The sequence below is a fragment of the Sebastes umbrosus genome, chromosome 20 (genome assembly GCF_015220745.1).
Source record: "Sebastes umbrosus isolate fSebUmb1 chromosome 20, fSebUmb1.pri, whole genome shotgun sequence".
Taxonomy (NCBI): domain Eukaryota; kingdom Metazoa; phylum Chordata; class Actinopteri; order Perciformes; family Sebastidae; genus Sebastes; species Sebastes umbrosus.
The window spans coordinates 23,468,836-23,485,371 of record NC_051288.1 but is presented as its reverse complement, the minus strand read 5'-3'; the positions used below and the strand labels follow the sequence as shown (position 1 = coordinate 23,485,371).

Here is a 16,536-nt window from a genome sequence, read left to right as displayed (position 1 = left end):
CGATTAAGCCACAACACTGTGCAGCCGCAGTTGCTGGAATAGTTATATTCCCCTAGAGGGGGATATTTATCCATTTTCCTCCTACACTGTCAAATAAAGCCTTTTTCTCTAGTTGAGGAAGCAAATCTCAGACCAGTGGGATGTATTAAAATGCTGCAGGCACGCACAGGCTGTCTGAAAAGTGTTGGACAGCTTCATTTTGAGTTCATTTGTAAGCCCATTGTATGCACAGTGTCATGAATCATCATTTCATCGTTACTTGAAAATATGTGAGCAACAAACAGAGACACTTAAATGATCTAGACTTGATAAAGTCTTCTTTTCTTTGTTGCTGAATGATGAAATGATGCTCTTCTTTCTCCCCCAGAATGACATAACGCCGCTGCACGTAGCATCCAAACGTGGGAATGGCAACATGGTGCGACTGCTGCTGGAGAGAGGAGCCAAGATAGATGCACGGACCAAGGTACACACACAAAATCCACATGTTCATATTTAAAGGGGGTGCTCCATCGATTTAGCACTGCACGTTCATAAAGTTAGAGGTTTGCAAAAGAAAGAATATTCTCTAGTATGGACTTCTCATAATGTAGTTTGATAGTGTACCTTATATATTATACCCTCATATTTTAATCTACATCTTACAATACATGAAAGAACATAGACATACCTCTATACTGTTTGTTTTCCCAGGACGGTCTGACTCCTCTCCACTGTGGAGCCAGGAGTGGTCACGAGCAGGTGGTGGAGATGCTGCTGGACAGAGGAGCTCCGATACTGTCAAAGACAAAGGTACACCTCCGACCTGTGTGTGTCTTTATTTTATATTCTCACTCTCTTTGTCTCACTTTCTTTGCTTTCTTTCCTTCTTTTTTTACTCTGCAAAATCCCTTTTCTATGTGTTTCCATCTCACTCTGCCTTATCCGCTCTTACAAACACTCTTACACAGTGACCATTGCTCCATTGTGTTGCTGAAGAAGATGCCTACACAGTTACAGTCACATTAATTTGTGACCTTATTCCCTCCAGAACGGTTTGTCTCCGCTTCACATGGCGACGCAGGGCGACCACCTCAACTGCGTCCAGCTGCTGCTGCACCACGAGGTGCCCGTGGACGACGTGACCAACGACTACCTGACGGCGCTGCACGTGGCCGCCCACTGCGGGCACTACAAGGTGGCGAAGGTGATCGTGGACAAGAAGGCCAACCCCAACGCCAAGGCACTGGTGAGCTGAGAAAGGATGGAGGAGGAGGAGACACAGTTGATCCTCTGTAGCTGCGGAAAATAAACTCACCGATCATTTATTATGAAGTGTGGAAAGGAATGGGAGGAAGGTAGAAGGAGGTGCTCTACAGTTAAGAGGGCTTAATATAAATCAAGAGACGCAGAAAGTTTTGGGAAAAAGAGACAAAGAAAGAGCGAGGGGGGTTTAAGGTGGCAGAAGAAAAACGGGTACAGAAAGGTATCAGGTGGTGATGAGGTGAAATCTCGCCCCCATTTCTCAAAAGTGTAACCAACCCTGTAGATCCCTCGTTACATTTTCTCATCACTGCATTCATTTATTTGATATTTATTTAATTCCTATTTGCTCATGTGCCTTTTGCTGGATATATTCAAGCAGTTGAGTGAAAGCTGAAAATGTAGGGAGACCGATAGTCAGATTTTTGTGTTTTTAAGAGTTTCTATTTGTCCATTTTGTCCCACTCTCACATTTTTATAGAGTAGTCTGGCACGAGAAGAGATTCATTCCCAGTATTTTGTGGTTTATTAAACAGGTTTTCTTTCTTTGTCATTAGACATGATGATTAAAATAACTAATTTATTACAGCATCCTTAGAGGACAGAGTGAAGAGATGCGTTTTATCTCTTTCTGTGTAGTCGTTGTCACTTGGTCTATCTCGTAGGTTCGACGATAGTAGCGACTTTTAATGGAAAAGTGATGTGAGACTACCAGTACATTAACTTAACGAGGTGTAGAGGACTTTAAAGAGGGAAGGAAATAGAAAAGTATTGACATTTTCTCCAAAATTCAAGTATAAAATAGAAGAATTTTTACTGAAGTTGCAGTGTTGCCCACTGGTTTTAGCGGTGGAAACATTCATGTGTCTTGATGATTTCATCTCCCAACCAAACATGTCTTCCTTCCTTTCAAGTCTTTCATTTCCTCTCTCCCAACTTTGTGTTTGTTTACAAGAAAAAGAGAGAAATTAGAGAGTTTAACGGGAGAAGAAAAGACACAAGAAGGAAATGAATTTAGGAAACAAAGATTAAAAAGAGACTTAATAACCCCGGCCGCTGTCTTGGTGTAAGACAACCATCTCTGTTCTGTAATGGGAGACGTCTGGGTGTGGTTAGAGCGCTGGGACTTTATAGCCAGAGAGAATGAGAAGGAAAAAAAAAAAAAAAGACACGGAGAGGAAAATGAAGTCATAGCCAGAAACCTCAAAGTCAAGCTGAGTAGGAGAGGGAAGGAGGGGGCAGAGTGTACGTGTTGTAAAGAAAAGTATCTATTTCAGTACAGCATACTTTCTTTTTTTTTTACAGTTTAGAGTCAATTATTTCCACACATGCTTGTCTGGTTTGCATGCAGAGCAGTGAAGAGAAAAAGTGAAAGAAACGGGGGAAAAAGCAAAAGGAGGTCCCGTCTGTACTGTATTTTCCATCCGGCGTTCCAGATTTATATCTTCCGCCAGCTCAGCAAGACCTGCAAAGAAACACACATAAAGTTTTGGACTATTTTTATACTTTCAAAGATTTATATTTTTGTATTTATTGTGTTTTTTTTAGAATGGTTTCACCCCCCTGCACATTGCCTGTAAGAAAAACAGAGTCAAGGTGATGGAGCTACTTCTGAAGCATGGAGCGTCGATACAGGCCGTCACTGAGGTACTCGTGTGTGTGTGTGTGTGTGTGTAGAGTGTAGAGTGTGTTTGTCACAGAAGCACGATGGCATCAGTTATTATTCGTGTAATCAGCTTTTACAACAATAAAAGCTGGAGTTAGATAATATTTCACCAAATTTGTCGCCACAGTAGTGGAAAGTAATTAGTACTCTGTACTTAAGCACAGTTTTGACATACTTGTACTTCACTTTTGTATTTTAATTTTCCACTGCTCTGTACTTCAACTCCACAATGCTTCAGAGGGGAAATACTGTACTTTATATTCCACATTTTAAATACTATATCTATATACTATATCTACTATATAATAAGTAGAATTTGTCTTGACTTTTCGAGGGCAGTAATCCCTTATTCTGTCTTCTTTTAAGATTACATTTACTTCTAAAAAAGTAATTGAAACAAGTTGATTTCTGTCGGAGAAAGGTTGAAATAATTTAACTAGGCTCAAGAAAAGAAGACTTTCAGGAATCAATAACTTAATATCAACAATTACTTGCAAAATGCTGCTTACATGTTAATACATAGATGATGATAATCTTATAATATGTTACTAAAACTTAAGTACCATTTTGAATGCAAGATTGCTTGAATGATGCTATTGATAAATGTACTCAAGTAACAGATCTGAGTACGTCTTCCATCCCTCTACTCACATACAATAAAAGATAGCACTTATTACTGTATACTCAGCTGCCAGTGTCGTAGAGTATAAACTACAGCTGTAGCTAAACACCACATAGGTACTGATCAGTAGCTCGACAGTATTCTCTAAACCTCTAGCTCCTGTTGTTTAAGCACTAAGTTTGTTTTCCATTAACTTCTCCTCTCCTCTGTGTGTGTCTCTTCACTTTACAGTCCGGTCTGACTCCGATCCATGTTGCAGCGTTTATGGGACACGACAACATCGTGCACCAGCTGATCAACCACGGAGCTTCACCGAACACAAGCAATGTGGTGAGTTCTGCTTCCTCTTTGTTTCTTTCTTTGTCCTCCCAGAGGACATCCGCACAGTTTCTCTTCTATGATGCGCAGTGGTTGAAAGGAGCTAAGTGCAATACATGTACTTAAGTGCTGTACTTGTGCTTTACTTGAGTATTTCCATTTTACTCTACTTCATACTTCTACTCCACTACACTTCCGCAGCTTGTCAGCAAGAGAGAGACTCACAGCTGTCAATCATGACGTCTCACCCCCTTTTTATAGCATCAAATAACTAATTAAACCAAACTTATCAGAGAAATTAAGACTTGAACAAACATCAGCGTGATAAGAACTACCTAAAATGACAGACACCATCTTTGGGGAAAAATGTATTTGACGTGTACTTTGACTTTTTAGTTTGGCTCATGTCCCATCCGCTAACATGGAGGAGGTGGGACTTATGACCTATACTGCAGCCAGCCACCAGGGGGCGATCCAGATGTTTTGTCTTCACTTTTTGGGTCTATGGTGGAGACCAAAAATAGAGCTAAAATACAGTGAAAATTTCATTCAATCAATCAATCAAACTTTATTCATACTGCATCTTTCGAACAAATCAAATGCACTTCAAAGTGCCTTACAAACAATTGAAAAAACTCAAGATGTAAAAGTCATAAAATCTTAATAAAATAGTATAAAATAAAGAGTAAAATAGATAGGAAAATTATTATAGAATAAGTATAAATAATAAAACTTATAAACATAAATGATAAAACACTACATAAAAGCCAGACTAAATGGATAGATTTTTATTTTATCTTTAAAAATATAATTTTTTTCAGCAGCTCCTCTCAGATCCTCTGGAAGGCTGTTCCAGCAGCTTGGAGCGTAATGGCTGAAGGCAGCATCGGCAAACGCTTTTATTCTGCTTTGTGGAACAGCTAAAAGAGAAGAACCTTCCTGGTTCATAAACCAGAAGCTTCTCTGAGAGGTAGTCTGATTAAAATAATATTAAAATCAATCACCGTTAACCAGCGTAAAGTAAAATTGCCGTAATGAGTGCTCTCCTTCTGGTCGTTGTCAACACTCGAGCTGCAGAATTCTGAATTAATTGTAGATGATTTATTGTATTCGTCTCCAGAAAGGAGAGCGTTACAATTATAGTATTTGATTTGCATTTGTCAAGTGGCCACAAATATGACTAAAATTACCATTTAATACTTAGAATGAGATAATATGTCAACCACTGATAGTGTGACACCTAAAACAGAGCAAGAGACTGATATAGTCAAACATAGGAAGAGCTGCTGTCAGTGGAGCAGACAGCGAAGAAAACCTGTGTAGTTCAGGCAGGAGGAGAGGAAGTCTATTAATGCCATGTGTATGGAGGGAGAGGACTTCTCACTCTCATCTGGTCCATAAACGCTCTTCTACAGGAGCTACAGACTCTCACTACTGACCCTGTTAACTCTTAAAGGAGGAAGAGGAGTAAAAGAGAGAGAGAGAGGGGGATTGATGGGAGAAAGAGTGAGCAAACAGAGAGGGGAAAAGTGTACTGCACGTTCAACTCTTCAACCCCAAGTATTTGGTCGCCCACGCCGTGTCTGTGGCCAGGTTACCGTAGAAACGGAGCATTATGGGACGTCATTATGGTGAGTTGGGTGTGGAGAGGAAGGGGGTCTCTCTCTCTCTCTTTCTCTCTCTCTCTCTCTCTCTCTCTCTCTCTCTCTCTCTCTCAGCCTCCCATCTTAACAGAGAGTTTTCATGAGGAAGGAGGGCAGAAGAAGAATCAAAACTTTGGAATAACGATCAATCCCTCTTCCTTGTGTGTGTGTGTGTGTGTGTGTGTGTGTGTGTGTGTGTGTGTGTGTGTGTGTGTGTGTGTGCGTTGCAGAGGGGGGAGACGGCGCTCCACATGGCAGCGAGGGCCGGACAGTCGAATGTGGTCCGATATCTGATCCAGAATGGAGCACGAGTCGATGCCAAGGCCAAGGTAGACCACGTGAGACTTCAGACAAAGATTCTTCTTCTAAATAGAAAACACATTGAAAGCCCTTTACTGACAGCCACAAACACTTTGTGTGTGTATTTATAAATCTATGTTTGAGACACAATAAGGATGTTGTCACTCACTGTGTGGTCATGTTTAATTACAGTACAGAACCGTTCCTCTTGTTTCCAACTTGAGGGTTTTTCTTCTTGTTTCATTGCAAGAAAATAACGTTTTGGAAGAAAACTGACTTGCCCCCAAACTGCATGTGATTATCATAAAGTTGGTACTAATGGATGCCAGTATTTTCACTTTGAAAACTCTGAAATATTGATTGTGTTAATGCATGAAAGAAATGAATGGTGTTAAAACGAATTTGTATTTACACATTATTATCGCAAACTTTGACAGCCCTAGTAGATATACTAATACTTCTTACTCGATTAGTCGACTAATTGATCATTTTGGTCTTTGTCGACGAAGATTTCTTGAGTTGACTAGTAATTTTTTATGCTTTTTTCATGCTGAATGACTTAATTCCAAGAAACTTATGAGCACATCTCTGGTAAACACCAGATTTAAAGTGGTGCTTTTGAGTGATTCTTTGTGGAGAAACTCAGTTTCACAGATCTGTCGATTAAATCAACTAATCGAGTCGTCGACAAAATCGTATGAGTGTTGGTCGCCTAAGAATTTCATTGGTCGAGGAGAGCCCTAAATATTTTCTTGTAATGTAACAAGCATCTGCATTTCTTTGTTTTAAGTGTGACATATTTTGTAAAGAAATAACACACCTGCAAAGCCACTACTTACTATATTCTCGGATATAAATTTTATTCAAAAAGCACTAAAACTTCAAAGATTTGCATTAACTTCTAGTACAAATCACAATTTCTTCCTCAGCTGATACCAGGCGATCGTCTTGGAATCAATTAAAAATGTTTTTGTTTGTTTGTTTGTTGTCACCAGGACGACCAGACTCCGCTGCACATCTCAAGCCGTCTCGGTAAGCAAGACATCGTCCACCAGCTGCTGTCGAACGGAGCGTGCCCGGATGCCACGACCAGCTCCGGATACACACCTTTACACCTGGCCGCCAGGGAGGGACACCGAGACTTGGCGTCAGCTCTGCTGGACCAAGGAGCTAGTCTGGACATTATCACCAAGGTAAATATGATGTGTGGAGACGGATACTTCTCGGACATTAGTTTTAGTAGCTGAAGGTTGATGACACATGTTCCATGACCAACAGATGCACACAATGACATAGTTGGCAAGCAAGAGGATTACTGTTACTGCTACACTCAAACACAGAGGGAAAAAAACACAGAAAGTTGGATTGAGGGACATCGGTTACAGTTGACTGGCTGCCAGTGAGTGAGTTTGGTCAGAACAACGTCTCTAGAGTCTGAAAACATTGTTCCTGGAGAGGTTTTCTTTGTGCATTACTCATCTCATAACATCCATTTAAACCGCGTTTGATGGCCACAGTCTGAGGAAAGTCCCTAAACTCTAAATGGAGTCAAACAGAGGAGATGTTCTAGGTGATTTTACAGCCACGACTGGATATTGGCGAAACAATGAAAGGAACAAACTCTACTTGAGGTCATTTTTAGGGTCCCACCGCCCAGGAGCCATTGAATTTACACACAATTAGGACAAAGACTTTCTTCTTATTAAATCACTAACAGTTGTTTGTGTTAGTGGACGGCTGGTAATGACTTCATGAAATTAAAAAGGCTAAGCCTACAGGTATAATGTTCATGCATCATCTTAGTGTTAGCATGCAAAAATTTGCTAATTAGGTGGAGCTAGAGGGAAAGTCGATCTGATTCATCCTTTGGAAGCCATGAATGTCAGTACAAAATGTTGTGCCTCTGGACCAAAGTTGTGGACTGGTTTTGGTGATCCAGTTTTATTTTAGTTTGGGTTTTTTGAGGCATACGGAAATACTCGTGTGTTTAAGTAATATAGATCGTATTATTATTAGTTTGTTGACTTTGCGTAGGCATCTCAGGACTTTGCAGTTGTTCAGATGTAAAGCCCGTTCTGATCTGTTGGACACTGCAACGTTTTCTCCAGGACCAAATGCATCTGAAATACATTCAGGCTGACTACGGGGTGACTCGAGAGACAATCAGGCAATTGCGTCTCAGTTGCACTCAGATCATTCATAGGTTTCTCAGAGCTGGATTAAACTAAACAGGCGGGACATGTTTGCTTTCATGAAATTGAGAAAATAAATGAGAGCTTCTCTTGGGATTTTGAGGTATCTAATTAAATCAGAAAAACAGAGCAGATTTTTTTTCCCCTTGAAAACCTTTCTCTTAATTCTGAGATAATAATCTTGAGAGAATTTGCACATACTTTTACTTTCCTTGCACGACCCATCTGTAATGACTATAAAACATTTCAAAATGTTAATGAAGTCCTATTATACACAATCATCTTCATAGATTGTGTTTTGATTAAATCTTTCCCTGCCACCTTGAAGGTGTGATGTGATTTTTGCTGCCACAAGACACAAAACGATTTTAACATATTAATGTACTATAGAATATGATCGTGATTAATGAAGATTAATTGTTTTCGTTATCTAGAGTGAGCCGTTTATATCTACATAGGGAGCGGGTCCTCCTTACAGAGTCTGCCATGTTGCACCACCATGTTTCTACAGTAGCCCAGAACGGACAAACTCTGTTAACTTTTCCTGTTTGGACCAGAGTTGATAACGTTACTCGTTGCTGCCGTCGCCGCTGCTCTCTCTCTCTCTTGCTTCACCACTCACTTCCCACGTACGCACACACTCTAAGCACTCTACTCTTAAAACAACTGGCTGTAGAGAGGGCCATTTGCGTTTTTGCGTCGGCCACCGTAGTTCTTCTACACGCTTGGCACACGGGAGAAGTTGAAATCTGCAACCTCACTGCTAGATACTGCCAGATCCTACACACTATTCCTTTAAAGGATAGATGAAGCATACATGTGGGTCCACACATTTCAGTTGGATGCATGATTGCATGATTTGAGATCATTATTATTCGTCCATTCACCACCTCCACCTCCATACTGTTCAGGGGCCTTGAACCAGGAAGCCAGTCTGGATTCTGTCAAGTCTCTTAACTATTAGTCACCTCGTACAATCTACACATGTGTACACTCACACAGAGCTGAGTATATCTGGACGGAGCTGGTTCACGGATCTGTGTTGCCTCATAGCTGAAGAATCTGATGTAACACACACACACAACACGCGTCTCCACACCCTGAGCCCTCATTTAGTTTCATCATCTTTAAGCACCAAATAATCAGTTCCCCATGTTATGTTATGACATAACCCTGCAAATGACTCAGTTATAAGCGATTAAACACATATGGTTTTGTGGAGCAGCCATGTATAGAAAATGAGTCATGAGAGAGCTGTAAGGAACTATTAAATGAAGTGTTTTAACAACTCAGATCAGATTTAGTAAGAAATTTGGTTTACGGGTAGACACTAAAGGCAAAGAAAATGTTTTTATGCACTGGCCAATTTTGAGATTTTGGGGCTATTTTGCTTCCATAACACGTCTTCTTTCAGACTAATGGAAAGAAAACCTCCAAAATACACATTAAGCTGTTTATTTTACTACTTTGTTTATTTGTGTCTGTAGATTTCTCCTAAATTCACCAAAAGTTAGTATTAGATAATGCCTCATTTGCATTTTTAAACATAGAATTTTCAGAAAACTTGTAATACAAATAAATAATTGTCTTAATGTATGACTGAAATACTTTATTTTGAACATAAAATAAATAAAAACAAATACAAAATAATAACAAACAAAACAAGAGTAATAGTGTCCGAAGGAGTAGGTAGAAGTAAAACTTATTTCCCAACCCCTTTCTCATTTCTCCTCTATTAACTCATATATCATAGAATGATAATATAATATAATATATAAACTATCCCAGATTTATTTACATCCCGAATTAAATATATGAACAGCATCCCAAGTTTATTTACAACCCACATATCCATCTGGAGTTAAAAAATAAATATAAACCAACCCTTAACACAACCCTTATTGCAGCCCTTCCTCATCCATATACCTGCCAAAATATCTTTTTTTAATAGCTTTTTAAATTGATTTATATTTGTGCTCCGCTTCAAGTAATCAATTGGGGAAGTTTCATGGTGATATATATTAGTTATTTTTTTTTACTCTATTCACCTGTAGTGTCTTCAAAATGTATGAAATTTCACAATTCATATCTTTAAAGGCTGTTTTCTCAAAATTATGTTTTTCTCAGACTCTGAGCCAGAAATCTCTACTTCAGTAGCCTTTACATCCACCAAACTCTCCAGTTTCATTCCTATCTATATTCTGAAGGTTTCTACAGAGGGGTTTGTTCATATAATAATTCATAGCCTGATATATACAACATATTATTCCTAAAAACATGGAGAAAATAGATTTTTTTTATGGCTGTTGACAGTATTTTATGATATACGGAGTGATAAAAAGAGAAATCCCCTCTGTAAAAACCTTTGACTCTAATATGTCAACAAAATGAAACAAGAATTTTAAACCTGGCTTTATCCAATGTCCAGATTTATGTTCTGGAAATGTATGCAAATTAGCACATATTTGATAAGATAATGAATATTTAGACATTACATAACATTTTCAGAAAACGTATTAATACAAAAATAATGGTCTTATTATGTGAGTAATCAACTGGGGAGGTCTCATAGTGATATCTATCATTTTTTACCTTATTCCCCTGTATTGTATTCCTTTAATATTGTTTTTCTGTGGTTGTGTCTCTGCAGAAGGGCTTCACTCCGTTGCATGTGGCTGCAAAATACGGGAAGATCGAGGTCGCCAACCTGCTGCTGCAGAAAAACGCTCCGTCTGATGCTGCGGGGAAGGTAATGCATCTTTAAACACTGGCATGTTACCTCATAAAGAACAGGGCGTAGTAAATATTTTTATATGTAACTCACACGTTTGTTTTATAGCTGCACTCAAAGCTTCCACAGTATTCTGTGTATCACCACACTGCACTATACTGTATGTGCTGTATATCACCACCTAACAATCCTTGTATGTATGTTCAGAGTGGACTAACTCCACTGCATGTGGCAGCACACTATGATAACCAGAAGGTGGCGCTGCTCCTGCTCAACCAGGGAGCTTCACCGCACGCTGCTGCAAAGGTAAGAGTCGGTCCAAGTGAGTTAAATCAAACGTTCCTTAATGCATTGATGCACCAAAACCTCTTTCTCACTCTCACTCTCTCTGGCTCGGGCTCTGGGTGAAAGCAGGCTGACCTAGTTTCAGTCACCCACATGCAATTACACTGTGTACTATAGCTGTGTTGTGATTGGCTGGTTGGGTTCCCTCTTTACACGCTAACAGCATCTATCCAGAAAGAGCTGCCACTGAAATTAGCCAGGCCCCGATAGATTTTACTCTGTGTTTTCAAGCAGTGGCCCCACACATACAAGAATTTTAGCTACAATATGATGATATCGTCAGAGGGCAATTCAACTGAACATTGATAAACGATAATATTAAATTATTACCCAGCCCTCACAGATAATACACACTTTTTATTATTATTTTTTTACTGTCTTTGTGGCAAATGATTGACTCAAAGCCAGTACACACTGTTCTTATAAATGTATTTGTTGAAAATACGCACAATACATTCATACTTTATAGATTAAGCAAGTGTTTTTTCTGTTTAAATTTACACTAACTGAGAATTAGATTCAGAATATTCTTTATTTTGCCAAAATTAATTATATTTTGACTTTGGCTGTACTTAAAGGAGTACGGCTTTGAAGAATTAACTTGACTTGACATGATATGTCAGTGTCTGGTGGCGGTGTAATAAAAAAATAAAAAAATAACTCTCTTCTCTGTACCCAGAACGGTTACACACCACTCCACATCGCAGCGAAGAAGAATCAGATGGAGATAACCACCACTCTACTGGAGTACGGTGCCTCCACCAACACGGTGACGCGCCAGGGGATCACTCCTCTGCACCTCGCGGCGCAGGAAGGCAACGTGGACATCGTGACGCTGCTGCTGGCTCGAGACGCTCCTATAAACATGAGCAATAAGGTACGAGATCTGTGTAGCTGTGTGAGTCTTACAGGCAGACATGGTACCCACAACATGGGAGTAATATTTACTGTGTGTTTACTATAAACCGGTGTTTAAATGGTCAGGGCCTCACTTAAAAACAGAGACTGTCTTTATCCAAGACTCTGTTATTTTGCCAATTATATGTGTTGTTTCTGGTACGAGTGTGTCAACTTCTGTTCTCTTGTTAATGCTCAGATGTCTGTCTCTCTCTGTCTGTATATTTAACTCTGTTTGCACATCTGTAACTGTGTCTTGTTTCTGCTTCTCTCTATCTGTATATTAAACTCTGTCTGTATATTTAACTGTCTGTCTCTCTCTCTGTCCTCAGTCCGGTCTGACTCCGCTCCACCTGGCTGCCCAGGAGGATAAAGTCAACGTTGCGGAGGTCTTAGTCAACCAGGGAGCTACTATAGACCCAGAGACCAAGGTAATGCTACTAATGTCTTCTTGTCCTTATCGTTTATAGTCCGGGTAAAGCAAAGAATAAATATATGTTCTGAGTTTGTTGCCCCTCTCCTCCCAAATCCATTATGTAAAACAAAAGATAGATTAAACTGTTCTTCACGTTTGCTGATTATTGTCGGCTCTACATACGCTTAACTCTGAATGCTGCTTGTAGCGATGTTAAGAAAAGTGCTCATCAAGAGTGGGTTAAGTGTACTGTGTCAGCGTGTTGGTATTTTTCTGACACAGTGTCTTCAAGTGTGGATATTTGGAAAGACCCTTTGTCACTTTGATATTTTATTAGATGAATGTAAATCAGTCACAACTTCTCAGGCTCTGCAGGGATCAAACCATTTCAATCCATTTTATAAAACATATTACATATTTAATTTAAACATTTTAAGCAGGCAAAGATGAAGCAATACCAACATCAAAGACCTGATGATCGTCTCTTTGCTAATCACATTTTTCCATATGATTTTCCGTTTCATCAGCTGGGATACACTCCTCTCCATGTGGCCTGTCACTATGGCAACGTGAAGATGGTCAATTTCCTGCTGAAAAATCAGGCGAAGGTCAACGCTAAGACCAAGGTAACCATTTAACAGAAGAGATTTTAATTGCATATATTCAGACGGTATATATTCACTGTATGTCACTGATTGTCAGTGGATGTAGAATAAATGTTTTTAGTATTTAACTCTAACCTTTCTCTCTTTTGTTCCCTCTTCTGCAGAACGGTTACACACCCCTCCATCAGGCTGCCCAGCAGGGACACACACACATCATCAACCTGCTGCTACATCATGGAGCGTCGCCCAACGAACTCACCGCTGTTAGTACACACACACTTTTTGAAATTTGATTTTGACTCATGACCTTTGTAGATTGTAATCACTTCTCTATCTACAACTTCTACCAAAAGTACTAAATGTACTCGTCTCCGCACTCTAGTACTTAATAATTTTGATGTCCTGATACTGTTTCAAATCAATCACTCGCCTCTATTATGTTTTTTTTTCCAGAATGGGAACAGCGCTCTGTCCATTGCCAGGAGGCTCGGCTACATCTCTGTAGTTGACACACTCAAAGTGGTCACAGAGGAAACTCTGACTACTCAGGTGCGTATGTGTTTCCTGGTTGACTTAATTATATGTATAGTTTCCCAAATCCTTCCCTTTTTTTGATATAAAACAATGGCAGCATAAACATTTTAACATGTGGAACTATCAGAAATTCTCAAATAGCAGCCAAGGCCATGTACATACCCACCAATCTACTAATGAGTTTCTCTTTTTAGTAGAAAAAAACATCCTCATTATAAGAGATATAATAAGAGTTAAACTAGTGTCATTGATACTCAAGACTTCCTGCAACAGTGTGTCACATTAAAAGTCTTCCATTGGCATTAAAGCACCCTTTTCTGGTTGGCTCTTAGTCTGAAACATCTGCAGTAAGTGTTTCCTTGACGGTAGCGTAATAGCGATCAAAATAACTGTCTAAAGTAGACAGTAGACATCTGCTTCCGTTATAATTTGCTGTTAATGCTCAGCTGTTAGTAGTAACACTGTTCTCACTCACTAATTAACTGCAGTCGGTTCCACTCAGCCGTTTTTCTTTTCTTTCTAAGTTAAGCTGGTGACTATGATACTCAAGCAATGATTTTTCACATTAAAAGCCTTCCAGCGGCTCAAAGGGCATGATCCCTCTCTTTCCTGGTCCCTTTTTACAACCTGTTGTCACTACCAACTCGTCAAATACCGCCACGTAATAGCTCCTTGGAATCGGATACTGACGCATTGAGGCACCCTTTAGATTCCATTCAGGGCGAGTGGTGGACGGGTCAAACAAACACAAGACCAGGAGACTGGTGTTCCTCTCCCATATGAAACTAAACGTAACGTTGACTTATTTTGTCGCGTCAATATTGTTAGTCCTGTTAGTCACCTGAGTCGCTAGTCACATGAAATTAACGTCAACCACGACCGTTTCCTAACCCTAAGTGGTTGTGTTGCCTAAACCTACCTTACATTATTTTTGAAAGGACACTATGCATGTAATGAGCATATATTGACACGCAGTGCCTGACACGTCCAAAAGTAGCGATAGAGGGGTACCCCGTGCGTCGGTCTCTGCTGAGGATCATAGACCAAGCGGTAGTAATTGACGGGTGGGGAGTGAGAATGTGTGGGTTTTAATGTGAAACATCTGCAGGAAGCGTTGAATTTTAATTTCATGGTAGCTTAACACCGATTAAAAAAAAATGCAAATAGAAGTAATTGGAGGAAATCAATGAAAGCTGTGTTGTAAAGAGAAACTTGTACACTTGAAATTGTACTGATTTAATTAACATTATGGAAATTTAACATGTGAGCCATTAAAGTACAGGTTATTCCACTCCCGTCTTTGTTTTTTTTTTTACTCTTCCTTTATTTATTAATGCTGGCCATTATGTGAATAACGGCTTTAATTTAAGACTTTTCTCTAACAATTGACTCTTTTGGCAGACTGTGATAGAGAAGCACAAGATGAACGTTCCAGAGACCATGAACGAAGTGCTGGACATGTCCGACGATGAAGGTAAGGAGTCACTTTACACCTCGTTGATGTGTAAATCTGTACTACTTTAAATCCATTAAAACGGTTCTCCCCACATACAACCTGACCGCAGTCACAAAATCCGGGAGAGGCGGCCAAAAACTATAAAATCTCAGGTTGAGTCATATTTGGCTTTCGGGCTGGAGTAGATCCCAGTTCTGGTCCCCCCTTGGCTGCCAAATTTCCCCACTGTTGTTATGGAAAAAACAGTTATTTTGTTGTAGTTGCCGTGTATTCAGGTGTAACAGATATATACTTTCCATCATTAACTTCTTCCATTATATTTCATCATTTGACATTTTAGCTACAGTCATGATTTAAACCTTTATTTTCAAACATGTACAGGATTCACTTTGTCTTTCTTTGCCTTTTAATTTTGTTATGGATATGATTTCTCCATATTTTAACCCTCTCCTCCATCCCAATCACAGTCTGTAAAGCCAATGTCCCCGAAATGATCACAGAGGACTATATATCTGATGTGGAAGAAGGTATTTTTCATCTTCATTTTATTTTCTTCTTTAAATCTTCACTTCTTCTTCCATACCTCTTTCTGTACGTCAGCCCTCCTCTTATCATTTCCAATCTCTGATTTGTCTTTGGTGTTAAGATTTATATGTGCTTTATTTAATTAAAAGTAGTAAAGTACCATGATGGAAATGTGTTCTCATAAAGGTTCAGTGTGCGATTACATACATAGCTGCTGCTTCCCGCTTCCACTCTCTCACGCTGTGTTGTTGTAAAGCCTCCAGTATTTTCATGCGTCAAAATGCAGCGAATATGCCTTTTTTTCTCCTGGTTGCCATGCCAACTGTCTGCATATGGCGTTGCGGAGTGTGTGACAGATTTTCTTTCACGCCGTGGAGGGGACGGCACACATATACACACACACACACACTCGATCCTTTGTCTACGGAGGGCTCATCAGTGACGCTTCCATTGTGGTTTCACACATTCGGGCCAAAGCAAACACACGGTGTCAGCTGCTGCTGGTGTGTGAGTGAGTGTGTTTACTTTGTGTATCTCTAGTGTGGCTAAAAAGCGGCTGAACTTGAACTTTTTACTGACTCGCTCCTAATGAGATTGGGGGAGGAAAAAAAACTAGAAATTGATATATTGATATTTTTCAATTCAATAGCTTGGCGTGGCGGCGACGCCAAGGTTAGAGTACAAGCAGGGAGGCATCTGATTGGTTCTTTCCAAGCGGACCGCGAGGCAGTGATTGGTAGACGTTTTTACAGGATTACAGCAGCTACAGATGACGCCTCCTCCGGTCCTTTTTCAGAGCTCATCAGTAATGGATCGCTGTCGGGGTGTAAAGACCATTTCAACCAATATAACAGATAGTGCCTAATGGAGAACATCGTCAACCCTGCCTTTAATTGAACAAACATCAGCGTGATAAGAACTGCCTAAAGTGACAGAAACCATCTTAGGGAAAAGGTTATCTGACGTGAACTTTGACTTTTTAATTTGGCCTATGTCCCATTCGCTAACACGGAGGAAGTGGGCTTTATGACCTATACTGCAGCCA

General features: G+C 39.8%; 1 protein-coding gene across 1 annotated transcript in view; it reads left to right on the top strand.

Annotated features, from left to right (window-relative positions):
- LOC119479425 (ankyrin-3-like) overlaps positions 1–16,536 on the top strand; it is a 116,390-nt gene that overhangs the window by 48,563 nt on the left and 51,291 nt on the right. Inside the window, 15 exon segments of the mRNA XM_037755006.1 lie at positions 368–466; positions 694–792; positions 1,031–1,228; positions 2,791–2,889; positions 3,762–3,860; positions 5,722–5,820; positions 6,787–6,984; positions 10,634–10,732; positions 10,922–11,020; positions 11,739–11,936; positions 12,289–12,387; positions 12,899–12,997; positions 13,141–13,239; positions 13,430–13,525; positions 14,912–14,984. Of these exon segments, the coding sequence (XP_037610934.1) occupies positions 368–466; positions 694–792; positions 1,031–1,228; positions 2,791–2,889; positions 3,762–3,860; positions 5,722–5,820; positions 6,787–6,984; positions 10,634–10,732; positions 10,922–11,020; positions 11,739–11,936; positions 12,289–12,387; positions 12,899–12,997; positions 13,141–13,239; positions 13,430–13,525; positions 14,912–14,984 (1,753 nt within the window).